General features: G+C 37.8%; 2 protein-coding genes across 2 annotated transcripts; both read left to right on the forward strand.

Annotated features, from left to right (window-relative positions):
- Positions 1 to 8,217: 8,217 nt before the first annotated feature.
- LOC132601708 (secreted RxLR effector protein 161-like) lies at positions 8,218 to 8,529 on the forward strand. Its single transcript, XM_060314776.1, has one exon. The coding sequence runs from the start codon at positions 8,218 to 8,220 to the stop codon at positions 8,527 to 8,529; it is 312 nt and encodes a 103-aa protein (XP_060170759.1).
- A 5,378-nt stretch (positions 8,530 to 13,907) lies between these two features.
- On the forward strand, positions 13,908 to 15,094 carry LOC132601709 (uncharacterized). The gene is made up of 2 exons (XM_060314777.1): positions 13,908 to 14,483; positions 14,603 to 15,094. The coding sequence occupies exons 1-2, from the start codon at positions 13,908 to 13,910 to the stop codon at positions 15,092 to 15,094; spliced, it is 1,068 nt and encodes a 355-aa protein (XP_060170760.1).
- The last annotated feature ends 1,182 nt before the right edge of the window (positions 15,095 to 16,276 follow it).

Consider the following 16,276-nt stretch of genomic DNA (forward strand, 5'->3'; position numbering starts at 1 on the left):
ACATACCACCGTCCAACGAGTGATCCCGTCAATTATTGTTAGAATTATTTAGTATATGTGGACTTAAAATTAACTTAATATTATGTTTTAGCAAAATAGGCTAAATATTAATAGTTGGTGGATAAGACAGAGGCCGTTTATTTATGTGGATTCCATGACGGGCACTTATCATTTCATGCAATAGGTGTGGTCTGGCAATAGTGTAGGCCTGTTGTAGATCGGTGAGCCTGTAATGAGGAGGTCCACTAGGTTAAGGCTTTTAAGCCTATAAATATGAGGCTAGGTCCCCTCTCCTAGCTTACCCAAAAACTTATTCCCATAAAAGTGCCAGCCGTTGTAAGCTTAAGGAGAGGAAGACTCGGCCTAGTTCTGTTATACCCCGTATTTTCGCATATTCGGAAAATTCGAAATAATTTTGACTTGTAAGAAATAAGGTCATATGTTGATTTTAATTAATAAATGTGTGTTGTTCATGAAATATTAATGTGCAAATATAGAGGAAGGCTAGGGGCAAAATTGAAATTTTGGAAATTAGTTTCGGGAATTATGAAACAAGATCCATAACCAATTGGGCTCAAAAAAATAATAAGAGAAAATGAGGCCCAAGAGTATAGGGGTGGCCGGCCATATGGCCAAGGCCCAAACCCATGGAAATTATCCATGTGATAAATTAGTCCTTATCATTAGAAGTTTCAAGAGAAAATAAGAGAAGGAGAAAAACAAAAGAAAGAAGAGCAAGAAAAATATAAGGCCATTCGGCCATGCTCCATGATTTTTGCCCCTTGAAATCTTGTACCTAAAATTATTTTCTTGTGGTATTCCTACTAATTCAAGGACCCTCTACAACGTGGTGTAGTTGTTTCGGAGGATAGGCCGCTTGTTTCGTCGATTTAATACCTTGGTCAAGTGAAGAAGCTAAGAAGAAAAAGGTAAGATTTTACTTCTTTTGTCTTGGAAGAAATATATATATATGTGTTGTAGAATGTGGAAAGGAATGTAGAGTATGAAAATTGTGTGTTATAGGTATGTGTGTGTATGGCCGAAAATGGTGTTGATGGATAGGGATGATTAAAATTTTATTTGTTATGTTAATTGTGTTGTTGAAGCCTTGCGATGGAAATGGAAGAAAAATGGTTCAAGTTGGCATGAAAAATTGTTGAAAATGATTATAGGAAATTATGTGATTTTAATGTAGTTTTTATGTAATTATGGAAGTGGAGTTCTAAATGTGAATTGTTATGTTGATTGGTGAATTTGGAAGGATGCTAGTCCATATTAGCATGAAAGATTGGTTGTTAAGTTGTTATGGAAAGTTTTGTGATTTTATGGTAGATTTATGTAATGATGAAAATGAAATTGTTAAGGTGCGAATTATGATTATTGTTAATGAAATTGGAAGATGAAAATGTGTTATGAATATTTATGTCGAAGATTAGAGGTTTCGGATGAATTATGGTTTTGGTGGAATTTTTGTATATTTTGTAAATATTTTGTAGAATGATATGAAATGCTTCCGAATTGTATTGGAATGATCTTGATTAGTAAATGAATATGAAAACATTGATATTGGTTTGGAAGTGCGAAGTTAGGTTGGAAGTTGTCGCACTATGTAGGAAAGAAAACTATTCATGTTAGAATGCGTTTTACTTCGATTGTTGATGCTGTTGGTGTTGTTGTGGGTGCTGTTGTTGACATTTTGGCCGAGTTAAATTCTCGGGGATGTTGTATGTATAGGGAGATGCTGCCCAAATTTCTGTAGACAAGTATGAGTTAAGATTGAATTCCTAAAGGCTTGTAATTGATATTTGGTAATTGTGACCAATTGTAGATTTTGGAGGAAACGGGATTTGAGTTTGGAGAAGCGTAAGGAGCGAATAAGGTATGTAAAGCTTTACCTTTCCTTCTTTTGGCATGTCTTAGACATAATAGGTTTGGATACGAGCCTCGGGAACGACTCTATTCCTAGAAATCCAAGTTTGAATTTGACCCTTTTTCATTCAATAGAATTGAATTAAGTATTTCATGCCTTGGTGAGATAATTGCCTAAACACCTACAACTTGCCCAAATGGAACCGGATCACACTAAAACTTTCATAGGTGACTCCATAAAGCTTAATGTACGTAATTTGTGTACACCACCTCAGTTGACCCAAGGTGGGCCCACTATTCCCGAATCCTCTCCTATTGTACTATTGACTTATTTTCGAGCGATTTTAAAGGAACTCTTCTAACTACTAAACGAAAATTGTTTTAAATATTCCACTGAGCCTTATAAACTATTTTGGGACATGGAAACGATCCCAGAAAGATTATTTCTACGTAACTTATTATGACATCCGAAATACACCTACTATGATTATCATCCGATTTCATTATTACGATTTGTCATTCGAGATGTCCTATCGAGTCTTTGTAAATGTATTGTGTTTTACATTGCATTTAGTTTCTCACTACTCCACTCGTGGACGCCTCAATGTTTCCCTCACTAAGCCCGGGCCAGGATATGTTATCAAGCGTATTCCACTGCATTGTTCGCCGTGCCTCGATGTGAGGGGGCAGGTATACACGTACATGGGTTGCGGAGTATGCTGTGCCATGTACACATATTCTGATATGATATGATATGATATGATACGATATGGCCATCTGATATGATATGATATGTTACGGAGTTATTCCCTACTCTGGAGTATGATGTGTTGTGGCGCCAGTGTCGGGGTGGCGACCACGTTCTGTTCACCGAGTCCCTTGACGGGGGCCGGATATGGCATATGTTTTTGCATACACTATTTATGTTTTGTAAATATGCATTTGATATTCTGGATATTACACTCATTTTCTGTACGTTCTGTTCCGATTATGATTTTATTACTGTGCTCCAGGCTTTACATATTCAGTACATATTCCGTACTGACCCCCTTTCTTCGGGAGCTGCGTTTCATGCCGCGCAGGTACAGACGACCGATTTGCTGATCCGCCCGCTTAGGATTTTACTCTGCTGTCTTGGAGTGCTCTCTTGTCCGGAGCCTATATTTTGGTACAAAATTTTTCTATGGTACATATATATGTTATTCAGGGGTATGACGGGGCCCTGCCCCATCTTATGATTCTGTTATTATTCGTAGAGGTCTGTAGACATACATGTGGGTTGTGTATATGTTTTGGGTTGATATGTTCTGCGATAGCCTTATCGGCTTTCCCCGCGTTATATCTGTTTATCTGTGGTAATTAGTAACGCTATTCGCCTTCTATATCTGTATATTCGGTTTATATGCTGGATTGGGTTACTGGGTACGTACGGGTGTCCAGCACGGACACTAGTCGCGGCCTACGGGGTTGGGTCGTGACAAGTTCGTCTTCAATTTCGTGTTGCTATGGCGGACAAAGGTACGCACCTTACTTTCGAGTGTTTTATTATTCTATAGGTGTTCTTGGTCTATGTTGTTATTGTAGTCCTGATATTTGATAATTATTACAATTATGTCTTTGGCAATAGACATTTTGGCTTTACAATTGCATCTGGAAGATTTTCGATCTCTTTGCCGCTCTTTTTCTGCTATCTTTTGATAATTATTACACTTGGCATCAGAGCTTTATCATATAGATTTAGAACCCTAATAATCGTTTATGAGACGAATAGTTGAAAATACTAAAGTTAACGCAATCTGTATCGCGGCCTTGAAACTAAAATCTGTAACGAAGTCTGTTTTTAGGTTCTTTTTTGATTGCTGCATATATACACGATATTATTCTATTAAAATAATCCTGGTGAATCAAGTTCAAAGTTGATTTCAGTTATGGGGTCTTAATTAGCAGTGTTTGCTTAACACGCTGTGCTTCCGCTGGTGATGATAATCTGATAACGTAGAGTTATTTATGTATCCTTCATTGACTAAGAATTTGTGAAATTAGAGATCTTGATTTAGAGTTTTTCTTTGTGAATCTGGGTATATAATAAATTATTATTTTTTATCTTTGAGATATTCTTGTGTGTGTTTTCAAATTGACATAGTCTTCTTGGATTTTGGTTCATCCTTATTTTTTTGAACAAAGGAATCATATTTACAAAATGGGTCTAGATGTCTTTAGATCTTAAATTTATAATATCAATCTCCATACTACTGAAGGGTAAAGCTAGTAGAACGTAAATACGAACCTTAGAGAAATTCCAAACATATTGTTTTTAGATGCCTCACTGTAATTAAAATTTCGATTGGCTTAAAATCACTGTTTTCGTTCTCATTCTTTTCTATATAAGTGCATCTATGAAATTTTTGACAACAAGACTTATTGGTGTAAGTCTTAACCATGATTACTACGGGTACATGTTAAAACACTTCAAACAATATGTCGTATCATCTGTGTTAAGCAATGGCATGTGTAATCCCTGAGATTGAATTTGTTTTGTGAATTGAGATAAGTAGTGTACACCAAAGTGACCTATTTGCTTCAGTTTATGAGACTTGTTTAATCCGTTTTGAGGGATATCACTGAGTTAGAACATACAATGGCCTGCCCAAAGGGGGTTTATTGTGTGTTTTAATTTGGTGTTGTGATGAGGCCCATTATGTGAAAATATTTTAATTTAGTGAATTTGTCTTCCCAAAGGGGATAGGTTTCTAGTATTGAAATATTTTCTTGCCCTGCCCAAAGGGGGCCTACTTATTGATGCTGCGGGAATCACCGTTGTAATAAATTATTGATCTTATGCCTTGCTATTCTAATAAACCCATTCATGTTGTGTTGTGTACAGTTACCATTTCTTTGAACAACAATAATGCTGAAGTTGTGGTCTTGTCGGGCTCTAACTTTAAGATATGGAAGGAAGATCTTGAATTTGCTTTAGGCATGGCTGACATAGATCAGGCATTGCGTGAAAATGAGCCACCAGCTCTTACTGACTCTAGCACTGCTGCTCAAAAAGAACATTATGCTAGGTGGGAGAGATCTAATAGGCTATGCATCCTTGCTTTTAAGAGGTCAATTGTGAGCACCTCAAGAGTGGCGTGCCTGAAACTACCAATGCTAAGAAATTTCCTGCCCAAGGTGAAGAAAGGTACCATGTATCCAATAAGGCTGATACTGGAGATCTAATGAGTAAACTCGCGGGGATAAAGTATGCCAATTCTTGGGGGGGGGGGGGGGGTGTTAGAGATCATATAATTAAGATGGTCCACATCCAGTCTAAACTGAAAGCTCTTGACATAACTCGTCCTGATCCTTATATTGTTCACTCTGCACTTAACTCCTTACCTGCTGAGTTTAGCCAAATGAAAACTGCCTATAATACTCAAAATGAAGCTTGGTCAATCAATGACCTTATCTCTAAATATGTTGTTGAAGATGAGAAAATTAGAAGAGAGAAGGGTCAGATAGCCTTGTTTGTTTCCCATGATTCCAAATCTAGCTCTAGTAAGGGGCCTAGGAAGTTTCAAAGATCTAATAATCATACTTTTAAGAAGGGTCAAGACACCAAAAGACATGGTAAAGATCAGGCTGAATATCTTGGGGTTAATAACGTGGTTTTTAAGAAAAATAATAATTGCTTCTTTTGTAAGAAACCTGGTCACAAGCAAAGAGATTTTGTCAAATTCCATACTTGGATAAAAAAGGAGTCAAAAGACGGTAATCATCTTGCCCTTGTTTATTTTGAGTCGCACTTAGTAGATGTCCCCATTAATTCTTGGTGGTTTGACAGTGCAGCTACGACATGTTGTCATTTCCTTGGTAGGGTTCATAAACAAAAGGAAGCCAAAGGAAAATGAGTAAAAAATTAGAGTCGCCACAGATGTCCAAGTTGAAGTAGAGTTCATAGGAACAGTAATTTTAGACTTAGAAACTGGTTTTAAAATTGTTCTGGAAAACACTTTTTATGTACCGTCTTTCAGACGGAATTTGATTTCTCTTCCTCTTTTAGATATAGTTGGTTTTGGTTTTAGTTCTCTCAATGGAAAAGTTAATTTGCTTTTGAACTCTAAAGTTGTTGGTCATGGAATGCTATCTGATGGTTTATTTAAAATTTGTCTTCTGATGTTGAATACAACTCTTTTAATTATGAAATTGTTGGATCTAAATGTCCTCTTTTAAATGAAAAGTCAGGTATGTTGTGGCATAGGCATTTAGGTCATATCTCTAAAGACAGAGTTAATAGATTAGTCAAGTCCAATATTTTACCTTCTCTTGATTTCGGGGACATAAGAACATGTATTGATTGTATTAGAGGAAAGTTGACTAAAACAAGAAAAAAGGTGCTACTCGTAGTTCTGATTTGCTGGAAATTATCCACACAGACATAAGTGGTCCATATTCTTCAACAATCTGTGGTTCTAGTTATTTTATCACCTTCATTGATGACTTTTCTCGGTATGGTTATGTCTTTCTTATTAAAGAAAAATCTGATTCTGTTGAAAAATTCAAAGTGTTTAAAACTGAAGTAGAGAAACAATTAGGAAAGGTCATTAAGATAGTGAGGTCTGATCGTGGGGGTGACTACTATGGTAGACACACCGAGGCTGGGCAACATATGGGACCCTTTGCCAAATATCTGCAAGATTGTGGCGTAATTGCTCAGTATACCATGCCTGGTAGTCCTGACCAAAATGGTGTAGCTGAAAGGCGAAATCGTACTTTAAAAGACATGATGAGAAGTATGATGAGTAGATCTAAATTACCTGGTTTCCTCTAGGGTGAAGCTATTAAAACAGCCGTGTACATTCTTAACCGTGTTCCTTCCAAGTCAGTTCTTAAAATACCTTTTGAGTTGTGGACAAATAGAAAACCTAGCCTAAACCATTTTCGAGTTTGGGGTTGCCCTGCTGAAGTGAGAATTTATAACCCTTCCGAGAAGAAAACTGAACCTAGAACCTCGTATTATTTTTTCATTGGTTATCCAGCTCATTCTAAGGGATACAGGTTCTATTGTCATATAAGGGGAACAAGAATAGTTGAATCACAAAATGCAAAATTTCTTGAATTTGATGTTGCAGATAAGGATTGTTCGCAGAATGTTGCTAGTGAGCCTATTGAGAATGTTGAAGCTATGAGAATCGCTCTCCCCATTGCCAAAGAAACCTTTGTGTCTGCATCTGCACACATTGAAGATAATGAATCTATGCCTATGCAAGCTGAGGATCCTATACCTGCAGAGGTTCAGGAACCTACTGTTATTGAACAAGTTGTTCAGGCACCTGCTATTGTTGAACAAGAAGTTCAGAATTTGAAGAGATCAAGTAGACCTAGAAGATCAGCACTACCTGATGACTATTTGGCATAACTTGCTGAAGGTGATGTTATGGATCCCGTGACTTATTCTGATGCAGAATTATGTGCTCAATCAAAGATATGGTTTGATGCTATGACTGAAGAGATGAACTCCATGAATAAGAATGAAGTGTGGGAGCTTATTGAACTCCCTAAAGGTCATAAGGTTGTCGGTTGCAAATGGGTCTTTAAGACCAAGAAGGATTCAAAAGGAAATATTGAACTCTTCAAGGCAAGATTGGTTGCTAAGGGGTTTACACAGCGAGAAGGGGTTGATTACAATGAAACCTTTTCACCTGTGTCATCTAAGGATTCTTTTAGGATCATTATGGCACTGGTAGCCCATTTTGATCTAGAATTGCATCAGATGGATGTAAAAGCAGCTTTTCTGAATGATGATCTTAATGCAGGGGTTTACATGGAACAACCTCAAGGTTTTGTTGGTACAGGTGATGAGCATTCAGTGTGTAAGTTGAAGAAGTCTATCTATGGACTGAAGCAAGCTTCTCGGCAATGGTATTTGAAGTTCGAGGAAATCGTCACTTCTATGGGCTTTGTGGAAAACAAGATTGATCATTGCATCTACCTCAAGATTAGTGGGAGTAAGTTTATCATTCTCACTCTTTATGTTGATGATATTTTACTTGCAAGTAATAATTTAGGAATGCTTCATGAAACTAAGCAGTCATTGAATAAAGTATTTGATATGAAAGACCTGGGAGAGGTATCTTTTGTTCTGGGTATTGAAATTCGACGAGATAGGTCACGTAAGTTATTAGGACTTTCACAAAAGGCCTATATTGATCGTATTTTGAGCATATTTCATATGGAAAACTGTAAGGCCGGAGATGTCCCTATTGTAAAAGGTGACAAATTAAGCCTGGAATATGCCCCAAGAATGATCTAGAGAAAGAGTATATGAAATATGTGCCCTATTCAAGTGTTGTAGGGAGCATTATGTATGCACAGGTTTGCACTCGTCCTGACATTGCCTTCATTGTCAATGCTCTTGGGCGTTATCAGTCTAATACAGGGAGAAGACATTGGGTTCCTGCTCAGAAAGTAATGAGGTATTTGAAGAAGACAAGAGATTATATGTTAGTGTACAGAAAAGTTGATGATCTTGAGGTGATTGGTTACTCAGACTCAGACTTTGGTGGATGTCCTGACGATTTGAGGTCTACTTCTAGTTTTATCTTCATGTTAGCAGGGGGTGTAATATCTTGGAAGAGTGTGAAGCAGACCTTTACAACATCTTCGACTATGTAAGCAGAGTTTGTAGCTTGTTATGGAGCAGCTACGCAAGCCATTTGGCTTAAATTTTTTATTTCGGGACTTATGATAGTTGATTCCATCTCTAGACCCGTAAAGATTTATTGTGATAATAGGGCAGCTGTGTTTTAATCGAAGAATAAAAAGTCCTCTTCAACTTCTAAGCACATAGAAATAAAATATCTGGTTGTACGAGATATGGTTAAAAAGGAGGATATTATGATTGAACATATATCTACTGATTTGATGCTTGTTGATCCACTAACCAAGGGATTGAGACCCGTAGTTTTTAAGCAGCATGTTTATAACATGGGCGTTGTTGAGTCATTTGATTTGTTAGGTTAGTGGGAGTATTCAGTATTGTTATTTTTATTCGTTATTAGACTCTTTACCCTATTTTTTGGGGCTTATGGTGATATTATCTCTCTGAGACACTTATGCTATGGTGGATTTTGTTATCATTTATGTTGTTGATTATTATTACGCTCATTTTAATTTTGATTTATTATCTTAAGACTTGTTGTCTTATGTGTTGGTTATGTCTCATAGTATATCATTCATGCTTTGTGAGTTTTCTTGGCTGTTGCACGATATAATATGTTGCACATGTTGAGCCTTGAAAAATAAGATTTTCTGGTAGAGCATATGTTGTTTTAGTGCTCACATGTTGTAACAGAAAATCGCAGTGACAGTTTTTCGATGGTATGCATGTTGATTTAAAGCGTACGTGTTATGAAAAATCGTTTGAAGAACTGAAATGAAATAGCCTTGATTTGGAGTCCATGTTGGCTATTTCTTGCTACACTACCACACCTTTGGGTTTGTGTCTATAGAACTTTCTTGTTAGTGATTGTGGACTGGTCTTGTGTCATTGAGTGATGCAAGTACTGCTGCATTTTGGCATTGATAGTTTTGTTTGACTAGACCATGATGGAAACGACGTTCCACCACTATATGTTTATGGCCACTATCTATTTAACCCGAGAGTCATTTTTATAAAAAACAAAATTTTCCAATTTTTTATAATTAAGTTAATGTTGTCCAAGTGGGAGAATGTTAGAATTATTTAGTATATGTGGACTTAACATTAACTTATTATTACGTTTTAGCAAAACGGGATGAATGTTAATAGTTGGTGGATAAGACAGAGGCCGTTTATTTATGTGGATTCCATGACGGGCCCTTGTCGTTTCATAAAATAGGTGTGGTCTAGCAATAGTGTAGGCCTGTTATAGATCGGTGAGCCTGTAATGGGGAGGCCCACTAGGTTAAGGCTTTTAAGCCTATAAATATGAGGCTAGGTCCCCTCTCCTAGCTTACCCAAAAACGTAGTCCCATAAAAGTGCCAGCCGTTGTAAGCTTAAGGAGAGGAAGACTCAGCCTAGTTCGTCTTCAATTTCGCATTGCTATGGCGGACAAAGGTACACACCTTACTTTCGAGTGTTTTATTATTCTATAGGTGTTCTTGGTCTATGTTATTATTGTAGTCGTGATTCTTGATAATTATTACAACTATGTCTTTGGCAATAGACATTTTGGCTTTACAATTTCATCTGGAAGATTTTCGATCTCTTTGCCGCTCTTTTTCTGCTATCTTTTGAGGACGAGGGCTACCGGCTCGATGAAAAACATAATCCTTTTTACAAATTACCATAGGATGTTCTGCACTTCCTAAATGGCGCTCACATCTAACTAAGAAATCGTTTCTTTTAGCAAAATTTACATAGCAATTATAAGCCTCATCATCACTATTAAACATTTTGCCTTTCTTCAAACTACCATTAGTGTTATCAATAATATTTTCTTGTCTAAGTTCTTCATGTAAAATTGTTGTAGATCCTACAACTACGTCTTCATTAATAAAGCACCCAATGCCACCACACGGACACCGACTGCTTGAAACTCCTATAGTAGAATCACTCGTACTCCTAAAGACCTGTGTTTTTTAAACCCATTAAAAGAAACAATTTTGTCAATACACTAAGCCATCCAACTGTAAAATCAGTTCACTGAACTTTAAATATTGAGTTTTACCAATCAAAAAACAAGAACAAATCTAAAGGCACAAAAAATTATATATAAACAAAACTCCCTAATAGTTGGGCAACTCTGTTTCAAAAAGGAAAAAAAGTATCAGCATAATCTAATCCTATATTTAATCAACAAATGAAAAGGTATTAAAAAACTATATTCTTACCTCCATAATGCATTGATCAATGTTGGAAGAAGAGAAAACTTAGAAAACAAGATTGAAACTTTAGAGAGAAGAATGGTGCTTTGTCCCTTTTTCCCGCCAGCTCTCTCTCTCTCTCTCTCTCTCTCTCATCCAAATGGGATTTTAGTTTTTGAGACTCTTTGCTTAGCTCTCCTGGTTGTTCTTGTTCAAATTTTCTTTTGCTTCTCTTTTAAGTGGTTAAATAAGGTTTTTCTTTCGGTTATCATGGCCAGTTTGGACGCTCAATGACTGGAAGTTTTTATGTGTTAGATCGCCATTGATTTTATAGAAAAAGCTATTACGTCTCAGTGTTATTTTGTCCTTATATTTTTTATGAGTGATACTCTTGATAAATTGTGCTTGTCTAATTTTCTTTTGATTTTGGTTGTATGTGATTTCCCCCTTCTTTTATTTTTATAATTATGATTTTTCGTTTATTTGTTTGTCCTTTTCAGACTTGAAGTTGCCATTCTCGATTACTTGACTAAAAGATGTTTCAATCAAATTGGTGAGACACTCTCCTCCGAAATTCATGCTAATTAAAATCATGTTGGTAAGTAACTCCTTTTAATAAATTCTATTCTTTTAGTCAGTTGCTAAAAGTTGATAATCTAATGAAAATAAGATATGTGTTTCTGTAATGGTTGTTTTTTTGAAGGGTCATAAAATTCTTATGCTTAATTAGTTTGGTAATTTTTACATATGACCATATGGTGAATTGTTGATTATGTTGTTCTTGATTTTTTTTTAAGAGACTGATGTCATATTCTTTGATAGATGTGGTACATTGTAGTTACCTAATGTTGGATGTTGTCATTGTAATATTTTAGAAAGATATGCTGAAGTGATTTAATAATGTGACATCGAGGTTTGGAGTAATGATTTTTGATTTTGTAGTCTGTTTCAACTGTCAATTATCCTCGTGAAAACTTTCTGCAAGTGTGGTGGGGTAAATTTTATGACACATTTAGCTCTAGGTTCCCTGGCGTTCCTTTATTCGTGTAACGACCCTTCTGGTCGTTATGAAAATTTAGGACTCCATTGGGAATTCCGAGGCCGCGGTTGGATTCGTAGGGCGTCCTTTTGTATGTATGCATGTTTCGTTTTGTGTTTTAAGGCCTTGGATGAAATGTGGGGTGGTAGGAGGAAAAACTGGACAGAAAACGACCACACTGCCCAAAATGGACTGCTACAGCGGTGGGTTTACCACTGCGGCGGTACCACTGTAGCGGTGACTTGACCGCTTCCAGCGGCCAACCATTTCCTTGGTGGCCGCTGTGGCGGAAGGTTGATCGCTATGGCGGTATCGCTATAGCGGTGAACGGACCGCCATAGCGGTCAGTCGATAAAGTGGGGGACCGCCATAGCGGTCAGTCGATGGGAGGTAGAATGCGGGTTTTTAATGCCTTAATTTTATTTTCTCATTCATAAAACCCCAACACACTTCCTAGAGAGAAATTCCATGCTAGGCCAAGACAATCTTTTGAGGTAAGTTTCATTGCTTCCATTCTATCATTCCTTTCCCCTCCATGATTATAATCATCCTCATGGGTCTTTAATGGTGGAATTGAATAGAAACCCTAGAATATTAATGGAACTTCTAAACTTGTTGGGTTTCTTCTCTCTCCACGTTTTGGGGCACGTTAGGGTGAGTCTAACCTACGCCTTCACCGGAGATGGCGAGAGGGCGACCTCACAAAGATGAAAATAAGAACCAGGTACAGAACAACAAGTTATTAGAGAATTTGGGAAGAGATTTGGCTATCGCGAGCTCCCAATCCCCAATTCGAAACAAGACTATAGCAAAAGGGGTCGGCAAAACCCAAGAAAACACTATGACGGGAGGTTCTACCACTGGTGGAAAGGCGACTGCAACAACCAATTCAGTCAGTACCTCTACGATAATGGTTGGTCAAGGCGAGGCGAACACCGGCGGCAACAATACAGCTACTACCTCGTTAGCGGTGAAGTGTGTTCTGGGTCCTACAGGTTCTACACCAGAAACACAAATGGAATCAGATCCACAACCTATCAACCCTGAGAAGAAGACATGGGCTACTCTTTTTAGCAATAAATTAGCAGCACGTGGACAGAGTTTGAAATTTATTGCTCCGCAGATTCAAAATGGTGAGAAGGTTGCTCAATTTCAGATGGTTGATGTTGCCAAAGAAATAGAGAAATGGAAACAAGCTATAATACTATATGTGGTTGGTGATGCCCCTTCAATTGGTGCAGTAGATAGGTTCTTAGCTGCGCAAGGGAATTTCTCCATCAAACCGAAGATCTTCTATCACAACGAGGGGTATTTCATTGGGCGCTTTGCTACTATTGAAGACTGCAATGAGGTATTACTGTCTGGCCCTCATAATTTGAATAACAAACCTGTTATCGTGAAGGCGTGGTCTCCTAATTTGACTTCACCACTGAGGTTCTCAAAACAAATCCCTTATGGATTAAATTTCATAATTTGCCTTTAAGTTGTTGGGGTATTGAGTCCTTAAGTCATATTGGGAGCACAATTGATACACCGTTATATGCTGATAATTGTACATCGAGAATGGAAAGTATTTCGTTTGCAAGGATGTTAATAGAGGTGGACACCACCAGGCCACTTCCGAGTAAGGTGAAAGTGCAGAACCCTCTGGGACATACCTTTGAGCAAGTTATCACATACGACTGGAAGCCTGAATATTTCCAAACCTGCTTGATTCTTGGGCACAATTGCTATCCTAAGATAGCACCCAAGCAGCAAATTCAACAGGCCCTAAAACAGCAAGCAGTATCACAACCAAATCAGGGCAAAAAGAAGGCTACCAGACAGACATGGCATGACAAAGCACCTGCTAAGACCAATACCACATTTAACTGTCCAGAATGTGGACAAAGGAAATTACTCTATGGAAGAGGGATGGCAAGAAGTACGTGGCAAGTCGGCTAGCAAAAGTGGTAAGGCTGCTGAATCTCATGACAAAATGGCTATTGGTAATGATTTTAACCCATTAAGGGACGAGTCAAGGGGAAATAACTTACTGCCTTGCAGCTCAAATAGTGGAAAGTGTTAACATAGAGATGGGGTGCTCAACCATAACCTTACGCATTCCTTATGAAAGTAATTTCTTGAAATGTAAGGGGCTTGAATAAGGTGTATAAGGACAAGGAGATGAAGGTGTTTATGAGAGAGAATAAAGTTGATGTGTTGGCCATCACAGAACATAGAGTTACTGAGAGTGGAGCTGTTGCTATAGTTTCCAAACTATTTCTTGGATGGAATTGGTTTTCTAATGCATCACCAAGCAACAAAGGTAGAATATGGCTTGTATGGAACCCAAATACAATTATGGTTCAGGTTTTAGTAAGCCATGCTCAATTCATACATAGTTTTCTCAAATGTTGCACGAGTAGTTTGTCATTTCATTTTAGTGTTGTGTATGGGAAACATACTATTGCTGATAGATGTGAAATGTGGAGTGAACTAGGAGATATATCTTCTTCTCAGCATGGACCTTGGCTGATTATGGGGGATTTCAACTCTATATTAAATGCTGAGGATAGAATGAATGGATCAGAAGTGTTGGAAGCTGAGGTTAGGGATTTTAAACAGTTCCTAACTAACAATAGTTTGGCTGAATTACAATCCTTTGGCAGGGACTATACATGGACTAATGGGCATGTCATGAGCATTATTGATAGGGCCATTGTTAATGCAGACTGGATGACTAGTATGCCCAATATGCAAGTACAACTCGTGTATCCTTATTTTCAGATCACTCCCCACTACTCATTGACTTTGGTAATGGATCTCACTCTGGTCCAAAACCATTTAAGTTCTTGAATTGTCTGGCAAAGCATCCTTAGTTCCTTAAACTAGTTGAAGAGAAGTGGCAGATCCCTGTCAATGCTGTCCATTTAGAAGGTGTTTGGCTAAGACTAAAGCATGTTAAACAGGGGCTCGAACAGATCAATATGACAGAATTTGCTAGGGTGACTGAGAAGATAGCTAACATTAGAAACAATTTGAGAAACATACAAGCTCAAATGAGTGATCATAACCTGGTTGAAGAGTTGTTTCAGGAAGAGAAGGCTCTCAGAACTCAACTAGAGGATTGGAGCAAAGTTGAGGAGAGCATCTACAGACAAAAGTCCAGAATTCAGTGGTTAAAGCTTGGTGATTCCAACTCAGCTTATTTCCATGCTAGCATGAAGAGCAGAATAGCCCAGAACCACATTAACTCCTTGACTGAACAAGATGGATCTATTATTCAAACCCCAGAGGGCATTAAGGCAGAAATTATAAACTTTTACAAGCAATTACTTGGCTCTTCCAGTAGCTCTTTGCCCATTATTTAGCAGACATCCTTAAATTGGGACCTATACTTACGAGACAACAACAACTTTCTTTGATCAACCCTTTCACTGTTGAAGATATATACAGAGCATTGGTGGACATTGATGATTCTAAGGCACCTGGTTGTGATGGACTAAACTCTCACTTATTCAAGAAAGCCTGGCCAATTGTAGGTGAGGAGATTACTCAGGTGGTTCTATATTTCTTTGATACTAATACTATGCATCTGCCCTTAAACTGCACTTCAGTGGTCTTAATCCCAAAAGTAAAGAATCCCTCATTTATAAAAGAGTATAGCCATATCATGCTGTAATACGGTGTACAAGATTATTTCTAAACTGTTAACTGGGAGGATGCAAGGAATTATGGAATGGTTGATTGATAACAGCCAGGTAGCTTTTGTTCCTGGTAGAGTTATGTCTGATAATATTTTTCTTGCACATGAGTTAGTGAAGGGCTATGGAAGGAAAGGTATTTCACCTAAGTGCATGCTCAAGATTGACAGGCATAAGGCTTACGACTCAGTGGAATGGACTTTTCTTAAACAAGTTCTTATTGGCTTGAATTTTCCTCAGAAGTTCATTATTTGGATTATGGTATGTGCCAAGACTGTCTCCTATTCCATCACAATAAATGGTACTCCTACCACCCCTTTTAAAGCCAAGAAAGGTGTTCGACAAGGTGATCCCACGTTACCGTTTCTATTTGTTCTTGCCATGGAATACCTTAATAGGTTGTTGAAGACTTTAACACACAAGAATGGCTTCAAACACCACCCTAGGTGTGCAAAGTTAGGCATCATTCAAATTGGATTTGCAGATGACCTTTTACTTTTTAGTAAGGGTGATACTAGATCTGTCTCATTACTTTTTGACTGTTTCAAGCTGTTCTCTGGAGCCTCAGGTCTCATTGCTAATTTGGGGAAAATCTCTATATATTTTGGTGGTGTTCCTGATGAGGTTCAGCAGGAGATACTCCATATCCTAGGTTTCTCAGTTGGTACTATGCCATTTAGATGCCTAGGTGTGCCCCTTAGTTCTCAAAGACTCTCCGTCATGCAGTGTCAACCTTTCATGGATAAATTGATAGGCAGAATCACAACTTAGACTGCCAGGTTTCTCTCTTATGCTGGTAGGCTTCAGCTAATTAAAAGTGTATTGGTGGCTATTTAGTCATTTTGGTCT

The sequence above is a fragment of the Lycium barbarum genome, chromosome 7 (genome assembly GCF_019175385.1).
Source record: "Lycium barbarum isolate Lr01 chromosome 7, ASM1917538v2, whole genome shotgun sequence".
NCBI classification, from domain to species: Eukaryota; Viridiplantae; Streptophyta; class Magnoliopsida; order Solanales; family Solanaceae; genus Lycium; species Lycium barbarum.